Raw genomic sequence first — 24,292 nt, forward strand, 5'->3', positions numbered from 1 at the left:
ATTCCATGGTATATATGTACCACATCTTCTTGATCCAGTCATCTATTTTTGGGCATTTGGGTTGTTTCCAAAGCTTAGCTATTGTAAACAGTGCTGCTATAAACATAGGGGTGCAGGTGTTCTTTGGAATTGATGTTTCTGTGTCCTTTGGGTAAATACCTAGGAGTGGAATTGCTGGATCATATGGAAGCTCAATGTTTAGTAGGTCCAGAAATCTCCACACAGCTTTCCACAGTGGTTGGACCAGTTTGCACTCCCACCAACAGTGCAGAAGAGTTCCTTTTTCTCCACACCCTCGCCAACATTTGTTGTTGCTAGTTTTTTTAATATGTGCCATTCTCACTGGTGTAAGATGGTATCTCATGGTAGTTTTGATTTGCATTTCCCTGATGACAAGTGATGTTGAACATTTTTTCATATGCCTGTTGGCCATTTGCATTTCCTCTTCAGAGAAGTTTCTTTTAAGCTCTTCTGCCCATTTTTTGACTGGATTATTTTCTTTGTTGTTGTTGAGTCTCATCAGCTCTTTGCAGATTTTTGTGATCAGTCCTTTATCATTAGTGTTGGGTGCAAAAATGTTCTCCCAGTTGGTGGGGTTTCTCTTTGTTTTTGTTATTGTCTCTTTTGCTGTGCAGAAGCTCTTTAATTTGATGTAGTCCCAGCTGTTTATCTTTGCCTTCACTATCACTGCTTTGGGTGATGTGTCTGTAAAGATGTCTTTGATGTGCAAATCACGTAGTGTTTCGCCTATATTTCCTTCTATATATTTTATGGTTTCAGGTCTTATGTCTAGTTCTTTAATCCATTTTGAGTTGATTTTTGTGTATGGTGTGAGGTGGTGGTCAAGCTTCATTCTTTTGCATGTAGCGACCCAGTTTTCCCAGCACCATTTATTGAACAAACTTTCTTTGCTCCAATGCATATTCTTTGCTCCTTTGTCAAAGATTAGTTGACCATAAATCTGTGGGTTTATTTCTGGATTTTCTATTCGATTCCATTGGTCTGTATGTCTGTTCTTGTTCCAATACCATGCAGTTTTGATGATTATGGCTTTGTAGTATAGTTTGAAGTCTGGGAGTCTGATGCCTCCATTCCCTTCTTTTTTTTTCAGGAGAGCTTTGGCTATTCGGGGTTTTTTGTGATTCCATATGAATTTCATCAATAATTGTTCTATTTCTTTGAAGAATGACATTGAAATTTTGATTGGAATAGCATTGAATCTGTATATTGCTTTTGGAAGGATGGCCATTTTAATAATGTTTATTCTTCCAATCCATGAGCAGGGGATGTCTCTCCATTTCTTTGTGTCTTCTTCTATTTCTTTTAACAGTGTTTTATAGTTTTCTTTGTATAGGTCCTTTACCTCTTTGGTTAGATTTATTCCCAAATATTTGACTTTTTTTGTTTCAATAACAAAAGGGATGGTCTTTTTGATTTCTTCTTCTTCAGATTTATTGTTGGTGTATAGGAAGGCTACTGACTTTTGCGTGTTGATTTTGTATCCTGCCACTTTACTGAACTGATTGATGAGTTGAATTAGCTTTTCTGTGGAGTTTTTGGGGTTCTCTATGTATAATATCATATCGTCTGCAAATAGTGATAGTTTGACTTCTTCTTTTCCTATTTGGATTCCTTGGATGTCTTTCTCTTGTCTTATTGCCCTGGCTAGGACTTCCAGTATTATATTGAAAAGCAATGGTGAGAGTGGACATCCTTGTCTTGTTCCAGATCTTAATGGAATTGCTTTCAGCTGTTTACCATTGAGAATGATACTGGCTGTTGGCTTGTCATAGATGGCCTTTATGATGTTGAGGTATGTTCCTTGTATCCCAAGAATTTCAAGGGCTTTTATCATGAATGGGTGTTGCACTTTGTCAAAAGCTTTCTCAGCATCTATTGATATTATCATATGGTTTTTATATTTCTTTTTGTTGATGTGTTGGATAACGTTGATTGATTTTCGGATGTTAAACCATCCTTGTGCCCCTGGAATGAATCCAACTTGGTCGTGGTGAATTATCTTATGGATACATTGTTGGATTCTGATAGCTAAAATTTTATTGAGGATTTTTGCATCAGTGTTCATTAGGGAGATTGGCCTGTAGTTTTCCTTTTTTGTGTTGTCCTTGTTCGGTTTTGGTATTAGTGTAATGTTGGCTTCATAGAACGTGTTTGGTATTGTCCCTTCCTTCTCAATTTTTTGGAAGAGTTTGTGAAGGATAGGCACTAATTCGTCTCTGAATGTTTGGTAGAATTCATTTGTAAATCCATCAGGTCCTGGGCTTTTGTTTTTGGGGAGGTTTTTGATTACCTTAAATGGTATTTTTATCTAGCTACTGCATATGCTTAGGTAAAGTTTAGAATTCCTGTTGCTGAGTCACAAAAATAAACAGATGAGAGCATGTCAGAGGTGTGTTTTAGAAAAAACAGTGGTGTCGTATCTGCTCCATATTTAGGTTTTATGGATTCAGTTGTACTGTATTTTGCAGATGATTGAAGGAATTTTCAATGGAAATGTTGTATTATACTTGATTTTTGCCTAATCCACTGTCTTTGGAATCCATTGTATGTATAAAGCGCAGCTATACAGTATTGCTTTCCTTTCACATAGCAAAGAAATAATTTTTGACAATTCTATGTCTTCTCAATGCAAATGAAATAAAAACTATCTCTGGTGTTCTTACTAATAGAGGAGAAGATAGAGGAATGCCTATTTAGTTCATTTTATTCAAAGGAACATTTTGAGCAAAGGAAAAGCATTTGTATTAGTATCTGCTTGTACTTTAGAAGGCAATGGAGAAAGAGGGCAGAATATTTTAGAGTTGATATGACACTTAGAATGAGTATGTGATTTTGAAAGAGCGCTGAGTTAGGTATTGGTAAATATGTTTATTTTATAAATTCTACTTTACTATTGAGGTATACAATTTTGGATAAATCTTCCTACTCCTGTGAACTCATTTTCTTGTCTGAAAGACAGTGAAGCTTATAATATGCATTACTATTTCATAGGGTTATGATGACCAAATGGAGTAAAGTATGTAAAATCTTTAAAATGATATGAAGTTGTTAGGTAGCGTTTTGTGATTTAAACAGAAAGAAAAATGGCTATTAGACATAATACATTTGCTTATTTATTGGATGGTTTCTGTGCATCTGATTAAAAGTTTTCTAAGTTTTGAGGTGAAGGGATCATATTTTGCCTCAGTGCCTCAATTCTTTGGAAAGAAAGAAGTAAGCTTCTTCTAAGCACTCGAAGCCAATTTTTGATATGAAATACTCCTATTTTACTGTTTTGCAGACTTATATGGTGTTCACAAGTTTACTAATGAATGAAAATTTTTCAGCATATATACCCATTTTAGTCCAGATGGATATTATGTGACATTTCTGTTTTACTAAAGAATTTGCCAAAATTTTTATGTTTGCATATTGAAGAGGGTATATTTTTGTGAGATGAGGTTTATTTGATACAACATTGAAAATTACTAAAGAATTTTTTGTTGATTTATTGTTCTCTTAAGAGACTAGAGAGGAGGTAAACAAGCTATTTTTTCTCTGGCATGTTTTGATGGTCCATACAGATGGATTTGTTAAATCTCTATGAATGAGAGACAGAAATAAAGTGTTACTCTTGAGATATTTCTTTAGTAGAAAAAAGGACTGATTTTCTTTACTATACAGAGGACTTTTACTTTCTAGGAATTTGAGTTTCTTTTCAGGAACTTCAGTTAGAATGAAAAACCTCAAAACCTATTTTTTTCTTTGCTCAACAATAATGATTTCATATCTTTTTAGAGCCAAACAAATTTGAAACTTTTCATTTTTTATCTTCATTTTTTTGAGTTTTGAGATGACTTTGATATAGTAAGAACTTTTGCCTCACCCTATAATTAGTTTAATGGATGTCATTAATTACTTGTTGACAAACTGATTCTAGGACTAAGGCAAGGAAAATAAATACAAATGAGCCTGGGGCATCTTGTAGTAACAGAAACTAAGGAAATGCTCAAAAAAATAAATTGATGAGAGCATGTAAAAGAAAAACAGGAGCCAGTTAAAATGGCCAGCCCTGGAATAATTTGAGAAACAAAATAAATAATGTATTGGATTTTAACCCATAGTGTACAGTAAATATCCATGAGTCCATTCTAGTATAAATAAGTGACTGAATAAGTGCATAAATGGAGGGAGACAACTCTTCCACACAGAAACATTGCATAAATATTTAGATGTACTCTATTTCAGTAAGTAGAACTAATTCAGCCTCCCTATTTGAAAGTGGGGTTACACTTAGTCACTTCCAAGGAATAGATTATGGAAAGGGAAAATCAGTAATTTCATAGTAGGGAAGTCTGCAAAGGCTACCTTAAACAACCGATAAAGGTTACCATCAACAGTGATGTCCCGTGGATATCATGTTCCTCTTGAAATAATGAGGATGAGAAGGGCAGTTCACTTCTGTGGTTTTCTTTCTACAAACTTGTAACTCTAGTCTAATCTTAAGGGAAAACATCAGACAAACATAAATTGAGGATCATTCTACAAAATACCTTACTAATATACCTCGAAGTAGTTTAAGATCATGGGAAAAAAAACAAAGACTAAAAGCTGTCACAGACCAAGAGAGACTGGGAAGACATGATGACTACATGCAATGGGATATATTGTGGATGCAACCTGGAACAGAAAATGGATATTAATGGAGAAACTGATGAATAATATGGGGCTTGGTTAATAATAATGTTACCAGTGTTGGTTTCTGTATTCTGCAAATACCATGGTAACTGATAGTATGTATGGAGGAAACTGGGTAAAGTATACACAGACGCTATTTGTACTATCTTTCAACTTTTCTGTAAATCTAAAATGAATACAAAATAAAATGTTTATTTAAAAAATCTTAATGACTTTTTTTTTTTTTACTCCATGGGATCAAGTGATGTGAAGAACATAAAAGCTTTGTGTCAACCAGTTTTGTCCACTGAGCAGGTTTTATTTTAATAGTTATTTCCCCCCAACAATGTAATATTTTCAGTACTATAGAAGGACATTAATAAGTTACAAATAAGTTCTTATATATTTTGAAGGGAAGAAGTTAATAATTTATGTAGTATTACATAGGATCTGAGTTGTTACTGTTGTAAGTACTTTCAAAATCCTGATTTCTTAAATTATATTGATATTGTACTTCATCATAATATAGTATTTTAGGAACTTAAAAATTTAATAGTATTACTAGCTAAGGCACCAAATAAAAATTAATAGAAAATATTTATGATAAAATCTCTGTTATTGTGAAAATGTTTACAAGCAAATTTTGTATCATTTTTTTTTCTAGATTTATTATCCAGGATAGATTTGGATGAACTAATGAAAAAAGATGAACCACCTCTTGATTTTCCTGATACCCTGGAAGGATTTGAATATGCTTTTAATGAAAGTAAGTGGTGCGTACTATCTGCAGGATTTACTGGATAATGCTAATGCATCATAGGGGAGAAATTATTTGCTACCTTTATTTCCAGTTAGAATGCTGAAAAATAATGACTTATCCTTTCCTAGTAAAATTCTTTAGTCAAGTAATATGCCCTTTCATGTACATTCCCTGTACTTACCACCTTTGTACATAGTTATACCTTTGCACATGTGTGTGCCTTTCATATATAGACATCTAGAACACACTTGTATAAAAACCTACTATTTATTTTTTAAATATCCTTGATATTGTCTTGCATAAACATAGACTAACATAACAGCAAAGGTGCTTGCATTTCGAGAGGAAAGGATGTCACTTTTAAGGATCTTACTTTTAGCATAATACATTTCACCTTTGAATTGGTGAAGGAAATTCTATGGGGACTACACCCGAGGTGGGGGGGATAAGTAAAAAAAAAAAAAAAAAAAAACAACGTTTAAAAATGAGCAATGATGTAAAATATATATAATTTAAAAAAATACAGTTCACCTTTGAATTCAGGATTAATTAATATATTTTGAAGGAGGAGGATTTGAAAACAGGAAACTGGGTCTTAATATTAAACTTCTAAAAGAGCAGTGTTAACTTGGTATATTTAGCAACATCTTTTTCAGGTTTATAATGGCATAAACTCTTAGGAAATCTTTGAAATGAAACTTTCATTATCTCATTTAAGAAGCTTCTAAATTTTTCTAAAGAATTTTAGAATTCTTAGTTGGCTAAAAGAAGAATTCGGATATAAAATTTGTGGTAGCCAAAAAAAAAAAAAAAACCCACACACAAATGGTAACAAAATGGAAGAGATTTTTTAACCCACATTAAATCTATACTTTGTTCTTTCAAATCACTGTGCCATTTCAAATACTCCTTATATTTGAAATTCCCATTTAATCATTTTCCAGTTGTTATAATTATATAGGTCCAGCTCAGATTTCCGTGGCTTAGAAAATGATGTGTATAAAGACTTTTTGTTTTTCACCCATACCTATCCTGCCTGTGTGCTGGTGCAGTATTATGAGGAAGCACACTTTTGTATCACAAAAATATTAAAGCAGGTAGGTGGGTAGGCAGGCAGGCAGGCAGGCAGGCATGCATGCAGACAGACAGACAGATAGACAGATAGATAGGTAGATAGATAGATAGGAAGGAAGGACTCAGTGGCAGATCATCTGAGTTTGAATCTTGTCTTCCATGGTACATGATATTTATGGAACTCTAAGGACATGCTGAAAATTATCTTAAATCCTTCGAAGTCATTAATTCATTTAGGTCAGTAATGATCTATTTTGGGTCTTAGATTCCACCACAAATACGTTGAACTGTTTGGATACTATTCCTAATATTGGTATATATATGAAACTGCAACTATTTTAGGGGACCCTCTATTCAAGTGCCCTATGTCAGATCATTGACATTCATTGGAGAAATTTTTTAAACCTTTGAGAAATGCTTAATTTTCAAATGTATCTGTAATATAATTGACACAGGTATTTTTTTCTGGACAAGAAATGATTACTTTCTTTGCCCCTTTACTTATTTTCATTTTTAACGTTAGCGGTGATAGCTGTTTTGATGGGGCTTATTTTTTATAGAGTCAAAATCTTTATCAGTTCATGAGAATTCTTCTGTCTAAGCTGAGAAGAAATTTTTTTATAAAGCAGCTCTTTCTTGAGATGTAGATGCAAGTGGTCTGTTAAACTCACTTGCTAGCTAAGTTTTTAACTTATAGAAAATGCATTTTAAACTTCAGCTTCCACAATGCCCTGTACCTTTAAGGTTGCTCTTAATCAAAATCATAGGTTTGCAAATGCCCCCAATCTACTTCTGTTGGTATTTAAAATGGAATTTCTCTCTGCTAAAAGGAGAACCACATATATATGTCTTATGATTTGTGTGGCAACATCTAATTACAAAACAGTGTTATTGTTTTCCAGTATAATGTCCTACGTTGAGAGTATGAAAGAATTTAACAAGTAAAGATTAACCCTTATTTTATACATTATAAGTATCCATTTATGTATGGTAAAATTGATTCATAAAAATAGTGAAGTCATTTTACTTGAAGTAGTGTATTTCCTGAGTTCATTATCAGTGTCATAACTTTAAAGTCTTTATCCACTCCTGCATATCGTCATTTACATGTAGCTTGCTTATGTCCTTCTGCCTTTAAATCCTTATTCAAAGGCCAAGATCCAGAAATTCGGTCCTCCTATTTGATCCCAACAGATAATCTTGTGTCTGTTAATTTGGGTTAAATGTTGTTTCACCTTTCTGTCATTTTTCATTATTTTCTTTATATCGTGGGTGGTAAAGGTTTTGGTGTTAAAACAAATGACCCCTGGTCTGTTTCTCTCCTCATCATAAGGGGAATACTCCCGAGGAAAGAAAGAAGACACATGGCTTGATTATTTCTCCTTGTAAACATGCTGATAATTTAATCTGTTAGTGAATACAGACTGTATTTGCTATGAAGTGAGTCTTCTTCCATGGGATACTTTGAATAGAATGACTGGTTTGGCATTACTTATGGTACACTTAAAATCTGTGGATAGGTGAGGCATGCTTTTCTGAAGAATATCACATAAGCAATATTACTCTCTGGCTCATAAAAGGGTATTTCTAAATCAAAAGTTTCACCAAATGTGTGAGGTTCCTATATGCCTGTACCTCACTTGATACCTCACCGTCTCTGGACTAAAGGTTGCTATTCAGTGAGAGGGAAGGATAAGAGAAGAAATGTCCTGCTTTGCCTATATCTCTTGATTGCTTATACCACAGAACTCATTAGTAAAGTTATTCCTTATCAGTAAAATGTCTGAAGTGAGTGAATCTAACTTGAGAGTCTGAACCTGTGTTGGCAATCTCTTTCCGTTATCCATTTGAAATCTTACCTGTACTTCAGGGCCTAGTTAACAAATTTCACTAAAATCTTCTGATACTATTCTAGCCTATAGGGATCCTCATGTTTTTAAAGTCATTTTGAACTCTATTTTCTACATGAATTGCCTGTACCAGTTTTTAGGTTGTTGACTTCATTCTCGTTTCACTTCCTGAAAAGTTGCTTGACTACTATTCATGCTTTTACTCCAGGGGTAGCCTCTAAGTTTAAGAGGTGGAACCATGTTCATGAACTGCAGCTAGCAAAGACCTTTTTATGTTGTAGGCTTTCAAATATAATTAATTTACTTTAGAATAGAGAAATGAAAGTTGAAAAGCATTACATTTGAGAACTTGGTGCCCTTTTTTTATGCTACTTACATGTTTGCATCATGTTGATATTTTAAAAAAAATTAATGGCAGAAAAACTGTTCTGAGAAAGTTGTTTTAAAATTTTATCAGATATTATTTATTATACTTTAACATTATTATAAATGGACACTAAATCATAGCAATATTGTTTGTTTATTTTCTAGAGGGGCAGTTAAGACACATAAAAACTGGGGAACCGTTTGTTTTTAACTACCGGGAAGACTTGCACAGATGGAACCAGAAAAGATACGAAGCTCTAGGAGAGGTATGGCCAAAGATACTCCTTTAAACTCCGCTCCCCCCCCCCCAATTTTAAATAGAATAAATGTTTTGAAGCTGAAACTGTTCATGCATTCTTTCTACAAAAGGTGATTTAAAAAAGGTTTATGCAGTTTTTGTTTGGTTATTTTTAATGGTTATATTAGAAACATAATTCTGTGTAAAAGTTTTTTATACAAATACATCTTTCCCACAACCTTAATATTTTACATTGAGTCTTTGTATCGGAAAACCAATTCATACCAATTTTTTTATTTTTATTTTTATTTATTTATTTTTTCAAAGGATTTATTTATTTATTTATTTATTTATTTATACAAGCACTGGGTACAGTCAGAAGCACGGGAGAATGAGAGAATTCACCAGAGCCAGAGGGGAGAGCAGAAGGCAGATTGACGAAGTACACTGCTGAGGGGAGCAGTGGGCAGCAGGAGAGGTCTGCATGCCATGTGGGACCCTCGCCGTTGGCCGGGGTTCGAACTGGCGCTGCATAGGCTGTGGGCAGCTTCGCAGCCCAGCGCTCAACTGCTGCGCCACTGGGGAGGCCCAATTTTTTTATTTTTTAAATGTTTTGAGAGGTTAAGTTCTCTGCTCTGTCAAGAAGAGTATTTTGAGGTGCTAATCCAAAAACAAAGAAAATAGAATTTAAGGCATCTTACCTATGTGAGGAGATAAATGTGTTAATTATCTTGATTTTGTAATCATTCTACAGTGGGTATGTGTATCCAATCATCGTACTGTGCACTTTAAATATATACATTTGTCAATGATTCTTCAGTAAAATTAAAAAAAAGGGTTTCTATAAAGAAGATTAGTATTTGGCTAATGGATTAGATCTAACCTACTTACCTTTGACTTGGTAAGGGTTAAGGTCTTGTGAACATTCAGTATCTCACATGGTACCACTGGCAGATATCTCTGAAAGTGTCATTTTTGATTTAGGGGAATGTTTTGTTTGCTAAAGCTAAAAATTTTACTCATTTTGTGTCATAGTAAGTATTTTTAATAAAATAGATATGGACAAATTTCATTAGTGTGACAATTTGATAACTTCCTTAAGGAAAAGTTGGGAATTCTGTATTTCTTTTTGATTCTTTGATAAAGTAGTCAAAGTGAATTACTTGGTTAAGCTCTAGCATCAAAATATATGTGAAACTTAGTTTATGTTTTCTGGAGACTATTCTCCTTGGATCTGTTACATTTATGCAGGTTTCTAAGCAAAGACATTGGCACCTGCTTTGGACATTTATTTATTTATTTATTTATTTATTTATGCATACAAGAACTGGGGTACAGGTCAAAGGTGTGGGGAGTGAGAGGAGTCACCAGGGACAGAGTGGGGAACAGAACAGGCAGATTGACTGAAATGTACTGCTAAGGGGTGCAGCGGGTGAGTCAGGAGAGGTCTGCTGCGCCATGTATGGGTAGCTTCCTGGCCGGGGATTGAACTCGTGCTGCAGTGGCTGTGGACAGCTTCGTAGATTGTGTCTTAACCCCTTGCGCTACCAGGGAGGCCTTGCTTTAGACTTTCTTTTCTAGGATATTTGTACAGGAAACAGTCTTGGAATATAGGTTGCATCTTCCTCCAAAGCTGAGGGCATATCGTTTACTGTCCAAGGTTGTTGGCAACATCCTTATAAGACTGAATTTAGTAAGTTTGAGGTTTTGCATCTTGATGCAGTCCTACTGTGCTTTATCCTCAGCCTCTTCTCATTGCCTTTTTGGAATTTGAGGGGTAAGAGAAAAGATGAAAACATGACACTCATGCTGCATGCTGTATTCTGTAACTTTGTCTTTGACTCAGGAAAGTAGTGTCTTCTGGACATGTAACTATAGGAGACTAACTTGTTAGCTTCCAATCAGGCTAACATTTTAGGCCCTTCACACTGAAATTGGTAGGCCCTTGACATTGTTCTCCAGCTTTTATAGCTTAACTATATTTAATATCCTAAATAATTTCTGCTGCACATAAAAAAGAAATGCCCATTTCCACTTGAATTAATTGTATGCTTTAAAATGTTAATATTTTGTTCATTACTATTTGGCAATTGGGAAGGAATGTGGTTATTTACCTTTTTTATAAATGGGGCTTACATTTTACTCTTTTCCATAAGACATATATACTTGTTTACTTGAATAGATGTTACTCTCCTAACTCAGCAAATTTAAGCTCTTGTATAACTTGACAGTTCTTCAACAACAAATGAGCCTTTGAATTTAAATTATGAAAATAATTTACTAATTTTTGCTACCAATAAGACCTCTAGTTCTGTTGAGTTAGAACCTATGAAAAGTACCTTACTATATTCTGGACAATAAAAACACTGAAAACCTTCCTCCTCATCAATGGACAGGTTGGAATTCAGAAGTTAGTGTAAATTTGAGTTTATTGCTGGGGAGCCTATATTAACAAACAACTTTGATATCCTTAAGATTGAAGTTTAAAGAAAACATATTTATTTCAGCTGGCAAACTAGACTGAGATTCCTCCTGTTTCTTTAGTGTTTTCCAACTGAATATTGAGTTTTGTCTTTAGCTGAGAGCTACTATATATGTTTCACAAGTGCCAATTTAGTTTATTTTTGACTTAAGGAAATTATTACAGCAGTCATTCAGCAGAAATTGTTTCTAAGACTTGCGCCTGAAAGCTCTATCATTTCTATATAAATTAAAACTTTTTGTGTAAATAAAATAAACTGAGATGTCAGTTTGTTTTTGGAATGCAGTGCCATAACTGCACAAAAGAATACTCTTTACATTTACACATTTATATTTTATAGTTAAACAAATTTATATGAATTTTTTGCTAATTTGTATGAAAGTGTGCTAACAAACCTGCAGTTTGATAAAATCATATAATCTTTACTAAGGTAGATAAATTCTCCAAATTGAGAAGGATCTTGTCAGTTTTAGGAAATGGGAGAGTTGTTTGAAAGAGTAATTTTTGAAATAGAAATACTTAGTGTGTGTGTATATTAGAATTTAATTCTAGGGAATAATGTTTCTGGTTGGCTCAATCAGAAAGACTAGAAAGTGTATCAAGTTGAGTAATAAATAGGATGGCAGAAACTCAGCATACAACTTGTGAAATTTTCTTAATAATCTCATGTCAATACTGAATTACTACTAAATGAAGAATTTGTGATCCAGTAGAAATTATAGTGAAAGAGAAATTTGACTTTCTTTTCTAATTTGGGTCTTTACATTTACTTTGATATTTATCTGGATTACCTCATTAAGAATTAATAAATAAGTTACCAATGCACATAAAATATTTAGTCTTGTCTCTTTATTCATGAATACTATTGCATTTACAAAAACAAAGGACATAACTTTTTTGCTGCTGAATCTAAAGTAGTAATATATCTTGTTAAACAGTAAGAAATTCCTGAAATCTTTATATTTTTATGACTGAAATTTATTAAATAATGGAAGATCATGTTGTCTTACAGGGATTTTTCTTTTCTTTTTTTTTTTTTTTTTTTTTTAATAAATTTTATTGTTATATTCCCCATACAATTGCAGCCCCCCCATTCTGACCCCAATCCCTCCCCTCCCGCCCCCCTAAAAGTGTCTCTGGTTCATAGTTTTTTGTTGATTTTGATTTTCACTATCTTATAGTTATTCATTTTCCTGGTCCCTTATTTAAGTTTTCTAGATTCCTGCTATGAGTGAGACCATCCGGTATTTTTCTTTTTCTTTTTGGCTTATTTCGCTGAGCATGATCCCTTCCAGCGCCATCCATGTTGCTGCAAATTGCATGTGTTTATCTTTTTTGAATGCTGAGTAATATTCCATGGTATATATGTACCACATCTTCTTGATCCAGTCATCTATTTTTGGGCATTTGGGTTGTTTCCAAAGCTTAGCTATTGTAAACAGTGCTGCTATAAACATAGGGGTGCAGGTGTTCGTTGGAATTGATGTTTCTGTGTCCTTTGGGTAAATACCTAGGAGTGGAATTGCTGGATCATATGGAAGCTCTATGTTTAGTAGGTCCAGAAATCTCCACACAGCTTTCCACAGTGGTTGGACCAGTTTGCACTCCCACCAACAGTGCAGAAGAGTTCCTTTTTCTCCACACCCTCGCCAACATTTGTTGTTGCTAGTTTTTTTAATATGTGCCATTCTCACTGGTGTAAGATGGTATCTCATGGTAGTTTTGATTTGCATTTCCCTGATGACAAGTGATGTTGAACATTTTTTCATATGCCTGTTGGCCATTTGCATTTGCTCTTCAGAGAAGTTTCTTTTAAGCTCTTCTGCCCATTTTTTGACTGGATTATTTTCTTTGTTGTTGTTGAGTCTCATCAGCTCTTTGCAGATTTTTGTGATCAGTCCTTTATCATTAGTGTTGGGTGCAAAAATGTTCTCCCAGTTGGTGGGGTTTCTCTTTGTTTTTGTTATTGTCTCTTTTGCTGTGCAAAAGCTCTTTAATTTGATGTAGTCCCAGCTGTTTATCTTTGCCTTCACTATCACTGCTTTGGGTGATGTGTCTGTAAAGATGTCTTTGATGTGCAAATCACGTAGTGTTTCGCCTATATTTCCTTCTATATATTTTATGGTTTCAGGTCTTATGTCTAGTTCTTTAATCCATTTTGAGTTGATTTTTGTGTATGGTGTGAGGTGGTGGTCAAGCTTCATTCTTTTGCATGTAGCGACCCAGTTTTCCCAGCACCATTTATTGAACAAACTTTCTTTGCTCCAATGCATATTCTTTGCTCCTTTGTCAAAGATTAGTTGACCATAAATCTGTGGGTTTATTTCTGGATTTTCTATTCGATTCCATTGGTCTGTATGTCTGTTCTTGTTCCAATACCATGCAGTTTTGATGATTATGGCTTTGTAGTATAGTTTGAAGTCTGGGAGTCTGATGCCTCCATTCCCTTCTTTTTTTTTCAGGAGAGCTTTGGCTATTCGGGGTTTTTTGTGATTCCATATGAATTTCATCAATAATTGTTCTATTTCTTTGAAGAATGACATTGAAATTTTGATTGGAATAGCATTGAATCTGTATATTGCTTTTGGAAGGATGGCCATTTTAATAATGTTTATTCTTCCAATCCATGAGCAGGGGATGTCTCTCCATTTCTTTGTGTCTTCTTCTATTTCTTTTAACAGTGTTTTATAGTTTTCTTTGTATAGGTCCTTTACCTCTTTTGTTAGATTTATTCCCAAATATTTGATTTTTTTTGTTTCAATAACAAAAGGGATGGTCTTTTTGATTTCTTCTTCTTCAGATTTATTGTTTGTGTATAGGAAGGCTACTGACTTTTGCGTGTTGATTTTGTATCCTGCCACTTTACTGAACTGATTGATGAGTTGAATTAGTTTTTCTGTGGAGTTTTTGGGGTTCTCTATATATAATATCATATCGTCTGCAAATAGTGATAGTTTGACTTCTTCTTTTCCTATTTGGATTCCTTGGATGTCTTTCTCTTGTCTTATTGCCCTGGCTAGGACTTCCAGTATTATATTGAAAAGCAATGGTGAGAGTGGACATCCTTGTCTTGTTCCAGATCTTAATGGAATTGCTTTCAGCTGTTTACCATTGAGAATGATACTGGCTGTTGGCTTGTCATAGATGGCCTTTATGATGTTGAGGTATGTTCCTTGTATCCCAAGAATTTCAAGGGCTTTTATCATGAATGGGTGTTGCACTTTGTCGAAAGCTTTCTCAGCATCTATTGATATTATCATATGGTTTTTATATTTCTTTTTGTTGATGTGTTGGATAACGTTTGCCCCTGGAATGAATCCAACTTGGTCGTGGTGAATTATCTTATGGATACATTGTTGGATTCTGATAGCTAAAATTTTATTGAGGATTTTTGCATCAGTGTTCATTAGGGAGATTGGCCTGTAGTTTTCCTTTTTTGTGTTGTCCTTGTTCGGTTTTGGTATTAGTGTAATGTTGGCTTCATAAAACGTGTTTGGTATTGTCCCTTCCTTCTCAATTTTTTGGAAGAGTTTGTGAAGGATAGGCACTAATTCGTCTCTGAATGTTTGGTAGAATTCATTTGTAAATCCATCAGGTCCTGGGCTTTTGTTTTTGGGGAGGTTTTTTATTACCATTTCAATTTCGCTAATTGTAATTGGTCTGTTTAGGTGTTCTATTTCTTCTTTATCTAGCTTTGGGTGATTGTAGAGTTGTAGGAATTTGTCCATCTCCTCTAGATTGTTGAACTTGTTTCCATATAACTGTTCATAGTAGTTACTGATTATTCTTTTGATTTCTGCTGTGTCCGTTGTGATTTCTCCTCTTTCATTGATGATCCTGTTTATTTGTGCTTTCTCCCTTTTTTCCTTTGTGAGCCTGGCTAGGGGTTTGTCTATTTTATTGATTTTTTCAAAGAACCAGCTCTTGGTTTCATTGATCTTTTGGATTGTTTTTTTAGTTTCAATTTCATTTATTTCTGCTTTGGTTTTTATTATTTCTTTTCTTCTACTGGTTTTGGGGTTTTTTTGTTGTTCTTTTTCTAGATCTTTGAGCTTCGAGATTAGGTTGTTTCTTTGCGTTCTTTCTTGTTTCTTGATGTGAGCTTCTATTGCTATATATTTTCCTCTTATTACTGCTTTTGCTGCATCCCATACATTTAGGATATTGGTGTCCTCCTTGTCGTTCAATTCAAAAAATTTTTTAATTTCTTCTTTGATCTCCTCATTAGTCCAATGGTCTTCCAGTAGTGTGGTTTTTAATCTCCATGAGGTAGGAAAGTTCCTTGCCTTCTTTTTATGGTTTATTTCTAGTTTGATGCCTTCATGGTCAGAAAAGATGGTTGATATGATTTCAATCTTGGTGTATCTGTTGATGTTTGTCTTGTGCCCCAGTATGTGATCGATCCTGGAGAATGATCCGTGTGCGCTTGAGAAAAATGTGTACTCCGTTTTTTTGGGGTTTAGTGTTCTATAGATGTCTGTTAAGCCCAATTGCTCTAGGTCCTTATTTAGAGCTTTAGTTTCTTTACTTATTTTTTGTCTTGTTGATCTATCCATTGTTGATAGTGGTGTGTTGAAGTCTCCCACTACGTATGTGTTTTCTCTGATGTCTGTTTTCAGAGAGGACAACAGTTGTCTGATATATTTTGGTGCTCCTTCGTTTGGTGAGTATATGTTAATGAGTGTTATTTCTTCTTGAAGTATTGTCCCCTTGATCATAATGTAGTGACCCTTGGGGTCTCTTTTTATCTTTTTGAGTTTGAAATCTGTTTTATCTGATATAAGTATAGCTGTTCCTGCTTTCTTTTTTGGTCCATTTGCTTGTAGGATTGTTTTCCATCCTTTAACTTTGAACCTATTTTTATCTTTTGTAGCTAAATGTGTTTCCTGGAGACAGCAAAAGGTTGGGTTTTGTTTCTTAATCCAGGCTGCAACTCTGTGTCTTTTTATTGAAGAGTTTAGTCCATTTACATTCAGAGTTATTATTGATATGTTAACATCTGTATTTGCCATTGTGTTTGTCTTTCCTTTGATTTTATTTATTTATTCTTTTAATAACTTTTTTTTTTGGCCTTCTTTCATTGTTATTCGTCCCTCTGAGGTTCTGGCTTTAGGACTCCTTGTAGTATTTTTTGGAGTGGGGGTTTAGTTGCAATGAAATTCCGGAGTTTCTGTTTGTCTGGAAAGGTCCATATTCTTTCTTCAAAGAGGAAGGAGAGCTTTGCGGGATAGAGTATTCTTGGTTGGCATCTGTTTTCTTGGAGTCTGTTGACTATGTCCCTCCACTCTCTCCTTGCCCGTAGTGTTTCTTCGGAGAAGTCTGATGTCAGCCTGATTGGTTTTCCTTTGAATGTTATCTGTTTCTTCCCTCTTGCCAGCTTCATTATTTTTTCCTTGTCCTGGATTCTTGGGAGCTTTACTATTATGTGTCTTGCTGTATTTTTCCTTTCGTCGTGGAAGTTTGGTGTTCTTCTTGCTTCTTGTATATCAATTTTCAGCTCCTTCTTCACATTTGGGAAGTTCTCTTCAATTATCTCTTTGAATATTTTCTCTGTTCCTACATCTCTCTCCTCTCCTTCTGGTATTCCTATAACTCTTATATTTCCTTTCCTCATGGAGTCAGATAGTTCCCGAAGTCTTTCTTCGTTCTTTTTCCTTCGTACTTCTCTTTCCTTTTCTGTTTTGGTTCTTTTTATTTCTATGTCTTCAAGATTACTTATTCGTTCTTCCATTTCATCTATTCTGCTTTCATTGCTTTTCCCAGAATTCTTTATTTCTTCCATTAATTCTTTGATCTCCTGCATTTCTTTTACTTCCCTCTTTAGGGACTCAATTTCTTTCTTCTGACCATTGTTTTCCCTCTCTAGGGACTCAATTGCATTCTTCTGATCGTTGATTATTTTTCCCTTATCATTGTTTTCCTTTATGACTTCTGTTAGTTTTTTAATCACGGCAATTTTAAATTCTCTTTCTGGAAGGCTCAGAAATTCTTCCAAGTTATTGTCTTTGCAATCTGGGGGCTGGCTTTCTTTTTGTGGTGTGCTTTTTCTCTGGAGAGTTGCTAGGTTGCGTGTGGTTCTTCTCTTCCCTACTGTCTGTTTTCTAATTTGCCGTATGCGTTGGGACACTGTGTAGTTGGGACTGGCCGGCATCTTGGGTGGGCTTCTCTGTTCCCCTCTGGTTCTTCCAGGAGTCATCTGTCAGTTTCAAGCAGTCTTTACTGGAGAAAGGTACCTGTTCTAAAATGCCGATGTAGGGACACACTCCCCTGTGCGCCTGGTCTGCCCCGGCGGTGGGTTCCTGCTCCCCTCTGGGCTTGGACTGCAGGCCAGAGGGGGTCTGGCGTGGGCGAACTTCCCCCGCTCACCTCTGGCTCCTGAGGAAGCCTTCTGCAGGTAGTCTTTACTGAAGAAATGTCCCTGTTCTAAAATGGTGATGTGGGACACACTCCCTGCGTGTCTGGTCTCAGGCACACTCTTCTGCGCGCCTGGTCTGCCCCGGCTGTGGGTGCTCGCTCTCCCTGTGGGCTCAGACTACTTGTTCGGAAGGGGCCCGGTGTGGGCAAACTCCCCAGCTGGCCACTAGCTCCTTCAGGAGCCTCTGCTGGCTTCAAGTCGCTAGGTGGTGCCAGAGATCTCTCCTAGAGCCCTTGGGGAGCTGATTTTCCACCCCGTGGGACAGGGAGCAGAGCGGGGATGGTAGGGTACACCTCAACGGCTTTGGGGTGCTGTGTCTGCCTTGTGCCCCACCGTCGTGGGGAACCCACGCCCCTAATTTCGTGCCCCGGGTCTCTGTTCCAAAGCCCTCAGTTCCAGGACGCGGGCTGTAGCCCAGATCAGTGGGGCGGGAATGGCGCCTTTTGAATCCCGCTCCCCTGCCTGGGCGCCTTGTTCCTGCTCACTCAGGATGGGCCTCCGCCGTCTCCCCCTAATTTCGTGCCCCGGGTCTCAGTTCCAAAGCCCTCAGTTCCAGGATGCGGGCTGTAGCCCAGATCAGTGGTGCGGGAATGGCGCCTTTTGAGTCCAGCTCCCTTGCCTGGGCGCCTTGTTCCTGCTCACTCAGGGAGGGCCTCCGCAGTCTTCCCCTAATTTCGTGCCCCGGGTCTCAGTTCCAAAGCCCTCAGTTCCAGGACGCAGGCTGTAGCCCAGATCAGTGGCGCGGGAATGGCGCCTTTTGAATCCAGCTCCCTTGCCTGGGCGCCTTGTTCCTGCTCACTCAGGGAGGGCCTCCGCAGTCTCCCCCTAATTTCGTGCCCCGGGTCTCAGTTCCAAAGCCCTCAGTTCCAGGACGCAGGCTGTAGCCCAGATCAGTGGCGCGGGAATGGCGCCTTTTGAATCCCGCTCCCCTGCCTGGGCGCCTTGTTCCTGCTCACTCAGGGAGGGCCTCCGCAGTCTTCCCCTAATTTCGTGCCCCGGGTCTCAGTTCCAAAGCCCTCAGTTCCAGGAGGCAGGCTGTAGCCCAGATCAGTGGCGCGGGAATGGCGCCTTTTGAATCCAGCTCCCTTGCCTGGGCGCCTTGTTCCTGCTCACTCAGGGAGGGCCTCCGCAGTCTCCCCCTAATTTCGTGCCCCGGGTCTCAGTTCCAAAGCCCTCAGTTCCAGGATGCGGGCTGTAGCCCAGATCAGTGGCGCGGGAATGGCGCCTTTTGAATCCCGCTCCCCTGCCTGGGCGCCTTGTTCCTGCTCACTCAGGGAGGGCCTCCGCTGTCTCCCCCTAATTTCGTGCCCCGGGTCTCAGTTCCAAAGCCCTCAGTTCCAGGACGCAGGCTGTAGCCCAGATCAGTGGCGCGGGAATGGCGCCTTTTGAATCCCGCTCCCCTGCCTGGGCGCCTTGTTCCTGCTCACTCAGGGAGGGCCTCCGCTGTCTCCCCCTAATTTCGTGCCCCGGGTCTCAGTTCCAAAGCCCTCAGTTCCAGGACGCAGGCTGTAGCCCAGATCAGTGGCGCGGGAATGGCGCCTTTTGAATCCCGCTCCCCTGCCTGGGCGCCTTGTTCCTGCTCACTCAGGGAGGGTCTCCGCCGTTTCCCAGCAAGCCTAGGTCGCAGGCGCGGGGACCTGGGCAGCTGCGATCCGGTCCGGATCCGCGCCGCTTTCTGCACGCAACCTTACCGGGCGGCCGGGGCTGTGTGCTGGTGCTGGTCTCCTCCTGGGGGGCTTCTTTTCTTTTTTTTTAAGATTTATTTATTTTTATACCAGAGCTGGAGTACAGGCCAGAGGTGTGGGAGGGTGAGAGGATTCACCAGAGACAGAGCTGGGAGCAGAACAGGCAGATGACTGAAATACACTGCTGAAGGGAGCAGTGGGTGAGATAGGAGAGGTCTGCTGCGCCATATGGAAATCTCCCTGGCCGGCTGGGAATCGAACCCACGCTGCAGAGGATGCAGGCAGCTTTACAGAGCTTTGTTCAACCTGATCCGCCACTGGGGAGGCCCTTACAGGGATTTTTCAATGACCACATTCAAATATTTGAAACTAAGAACAACTGAAGGAAGGGATGGTTACACAAGTTATCACTTTGATATTAATATGCTTGAATATAATGTGATGGATTGTGTATAATTAAAACTTTCAAATAACATGAAATACATGCATGTTATATTATATCAGAAAAAAGGAGCAACCATCAAGAGATCTGTGTCCCAGTTCTGATTCAGTCACTGTCTGTATCTTTAGAAAGATAGTTTCTGAACTTTCTCTGTAAATGGGGATAAAATTATTCACATTATGATGAGGAATAAGTAAGATGTACACATGTGATAACATTTTATTTTCTTTAAAATGTCATGAAGATGTTAGGGACATAGAATGAGAATACAACTACACCATTGTAGAAGATTTCTAACTTTATTATTACTATTATGAAGATTTTCTTGTTTTTCTCTATTACTGGCATCTGATTTATCTTTCTTAGTAGACCGATGAAAAAATGACCACTGATCACTGTTGTTTAGCAGGTTCTTTTGACTCACAACCTTCTATGGTATCCAGTCTTAAAAGTGGGATACTTCATTTAGGATAGCATTAGTAATTAGGCATCTTAGAATTGAAGAAGTAGTTAGAGATTAGAGAACCAGAGAGGAGTTGATATTGCAGTTTTGAGTCTAAAGACATTCTGCAGGCAGAATTCCTCTTGCTTGGGAGATGGTCAACTGAATTTATTCTGTCAAGCTGTTCAACTCATTGGATGGTTCTTACAGCATTATGGAGGGAATCTGCTTAAGTCAGAGTCTACAGATTTTAGTATAAATTTCATTCTAAGATACTCTCATGGGAACACACAGAATAATGTTTGACACATATCTGAGCACCATGGCCCAGACAAATGACATACAAATTAACCATCATAGATAGTGATTATACCTACATATAATTTATTCTGAATATGCTATGAGTCTTTACAACTTTACTCAGTGTTGGAGTAGAATCATGCCCTGTGGGGATTCAAGCCTACCATGTGATGTCTACTTCTTTATTCTTACCAGAAGTCCACTTTTCCCTTCATTTATCCTGGTTAATATCTTTCCACCCACAGAAAAATATGTATTTGTACATAGGACACTATGGCATGGGAGGTATAAATAGCTATATCTTGTTCATTAATGTCAGGAGCCTTTCTAAACTTTTAGTCATAAGCTTTGCAGGTATTAGTGATCAATCAGCCAGGTATTGTATATCTCATGATTTGATGATTCAGAAGGGAAAAATCCCTGGAAATTCCTTTCCAACTGATATCCTTTGTAGTAGAAGTGACCTGAAAAGTAAGAATCAAAAGCTATATTACTTGTGTAATATACATATAATTTTGTATCTCATCAAATGCTTTCTCTGCCTCTTTAGATAAAATCATGATTTTTATCTTTCCTTTTGTTGATATGGTGTTACAGTGATCAGTTTGCCAATGTTGAACCATCCTTGTATCCCAGAATAAATTCCACTTGGTTATGATATATGATTCTTTTATTGTATGGTTAAATTTGATTTAATTTTATTGAGAATTTTTGCATCTATGTTCATCAGGGATGTTGGAATGTGGTTTTCTGGTTTGTGGTTGTTGTTTTTTGATGTTCATGTCTGCTTTTGGTATCAGAATAATATTGCCCTCATAAAATATCTTTGGAAGCAGCTCCATTTCAATTGTTTTTGAGTTTTGAGAAGAATAGGTAGTAATTCATATTTGAAGGTTTAGTAGAACTCCCTAGTGAAACCATCTGATCCTGGGCTGCTACTTTTTGGGTGTGGGGAAGGGACACTTCTGATTACTGTTTCAATTTCCTTGCTTATAAAAGGTGTTTGTAGCTATGTGTTAGCACTGTAGGAGAGGGTCCTGAAGGGACCCAGCTGCTAGTGGGGATATGCTGGGATTGGGGAAGAACAGGCACCTCCTCTCTGGGCTTCCAAATCTGACACTCTGCAGTCTGTGTACTTCATGAGGTTATTACTAATCCCAAGAGGTGAGAGAGGGACATGCAATCCAGAACACAGTTTCTGATCTCCTTATTTGTTTCCCTCAGTCAAGGGTATATGCTTTCACACTTTTTTGTTCTCCTGCACTAGGGTCCCTGGCTCAGTTAGTAGCCCTGCCCTGCATTTCAGGTCTCTATCTACTTCCTGTGTAATGAAACATGACTCTCTGAATTTCCTCTCTGCACTCTGTGTTGGTCTCTGATGGACAGTTTTTCCCCATGCCACATGTCTCTCTGGGAGTAGTGTCCCTTTGGTTAACTGTTAGATGTTCCTCTTGGGAGTACAGAAAGTGTATTTCTAACAAATCCCACTTCTGATGTGAAATTTGTTATGGGTCCTCACTATCAACTCTAGGCTCAGTGATTCACTTAGAGACATCACCGGACTGAGAAATCATTACAGTCCTCTTTATGGTTTATTATAGAAATCAGAGGCCAAACAATTTTAGCAAAGGGAAAATCCACAAGGGTCAGAGCCTAGAGGAAATCAGGCACAGCCTCCAAGAGTCCTTTTCCAGTGGAGTCTCACAGAAGATACTTAGCACCTCCAGTAATGAATTGTGACAACATTTGACATGTTATCTACTAGGGGATCTCAGTCCAGGAATCCTGGGATTTTATAGGGGTCATTCATAGAGGTACATAGTGCTATATGACTCATCATAGCTTGCACAGATGCAAACTCCACAGATAAGGAGATATTCAATATAAATCACATTGTTTTGCATAAATTATCTTTAAGAACAGGTGCAGTGTTGTTCAGAATCCCAAGTATACAAAGGTCTCATATCAGAATTATTGCAAGAGCTCAGTTGCAAAGGAATCAATGCAGATCCAGAGGCATTCATTAAAAGATTCCTTTTTTTTTTTCAATTATTATTTCCATTGGGTAATAATTGACATTTAATATTTTAGTTTCAGGTGTACAATATAGTGATTTATATTTGTGTATGTTACAAAGTAATCACTACAACATGTTTAGTTACCATTTATCACTCTACAAAGTAAATTTTTAGGATTTTCTCTTTTTTATTTTTATATCATCCTTTATTTTTTAATAATATAGGATTTTTCCCTTCTGGGGTAGTCACCATTTTTTCCCCAACATCAAAGCACCCATAGTCCCCCACCATAGTTCATTGTGTTCCCCCACTTATTTTCTTCCCTCCTGCTCTACCTTCCCCCTCCCTTCCTGAATGCCTCAGATCCATGGTCATCTTGCAAGGGTCAGTCTTAAAGTTTGACTGATCCTTTGTTTGATTTCTCTGTATTCTACATACAAGTGAAATCATCTGGTATTTATCTTTCTCCTGCTGGCTCGCTTCATTTAGAGTAATTCCTTCCAGTTCCATCCAGGTTGCCACAAATGGCATGAATTTTTGTTTTTTGATTGCTGAGTAGTATTCCACTGTTTATATGTATACATCACATCTTCTTGATCCATGCATCTGTTCTAGGACATTTAGGCTACTTCCATATCTTGGCTATTGTAAATAATGCTGCTATAAACATAGTAATGCAGGTGTCCTTTCAAATTGGTGTTTTTGTGCTCTTTGGATAGATACCTAGGAGTAGAATTGCTGGTAGATCCATTTTTAGTCTTTTGAGGAATCACCGTACTTCTTCCCATAGGGGTTTTAACAGTCAACATTCCCACTAACAGTGTGGAAGGGTTTATTTTTCTCCACGCCCTTGCCAGAACTTGTTGAAAAACAGATTTTTAATGGGAATTAAGAACAGGGTACAAGGTCTAGCTGATTCAGACCTGCTGAATTAACTCTTTTCTATAAATTAGACCATTAGCTTCTGGAGTGATGGAATCAGGTTCTCTTTCATCCATTGTGCTCAGCAGTTTCTGCTATGTGTACTCCACACAATGGTAGTGAATAAATGTTCACTGAATGAATAGAAATGACTTTTCAATTTGACAGGGGAAAAACCCACAACTTATTTTACAGTGTGAGTGGTTGGCAATCACTAATCACAATCCAGCATAGCTTTGAGTATGGTTTATCATGTCCCTCTTGCTCTTGAACTCATGGGTGATTCTGACACTACCTTATAGTTTAGGCTTTTTCTTTTTCATTTCTATCCTTTTTAGTGAGAGAATATCTTAGCCATTAAGTTATCCTTTGTATGGAAGTACTTTATTGTCAATTGTAAAGTGGGAGGCTAGACAAAGAGTTGCCAGAACACTTTTGACTTTGCCTTTTATGAACTCCTTCCAGAGTGACCAAGGGAATTGAAACTACCTATTAAGAAACAGGAGTACTGTGCTATCCCACCTCAAACACTGGGTATATCCAAAATTGCCATTATTTTTCATTTCTAATCCTCTGCTGAGATTACTTACAGTATTTCCTTTTTTAGCTAGTTGGTTGTACA

General features: G+C 37.4%; 1 protein-coding gene across 2 annotated transcripts in view; it reads left to right on the forward strand.

Moving 5' to 3' along the window:
• Positions 1 to 24,292, forward strand: part of ARB2A (ARB2 cotranscriptional regulator A) — a gene marked incomplete at both ends in the record, with an annotated part of 418,987 nt that overhangs the window by 23,363 nt on the left and 371,332 nt on the right. Inside the window, 2 exons of one of the 2 annotated variants that reach the window (XM_084234095.1) lie at positions 5,342 to 5,443; positions 8,893 to 8,993. In XM_084234095.1, the coding sequence (XP_084090221.1) occupies positions 5,342 to 5,443; positions 8,893 to 8,993 (203 nt within the window). Of the gene's footprint in view, positions 1 to 5,341; positions 5,444 to 8,892; positions 8,994 to 24,292 lie in introns of those variants that run through there. The other variant, XM_084234096.1, reaches the window with a different exon arrangement.

The sequence above is a fragment of the Talpa europaea genome (assembly GCF_964194135.1).
Source record: "Talpa europaea genome assembly, chromosome: 5".
In the NCBI taxonomy this organism is placed as follows: Eukaryota; Metazoa; Chordata; class Mammalia; order Eulipotyphla; family Talpidae; genus Talpa; species Talpa europaea.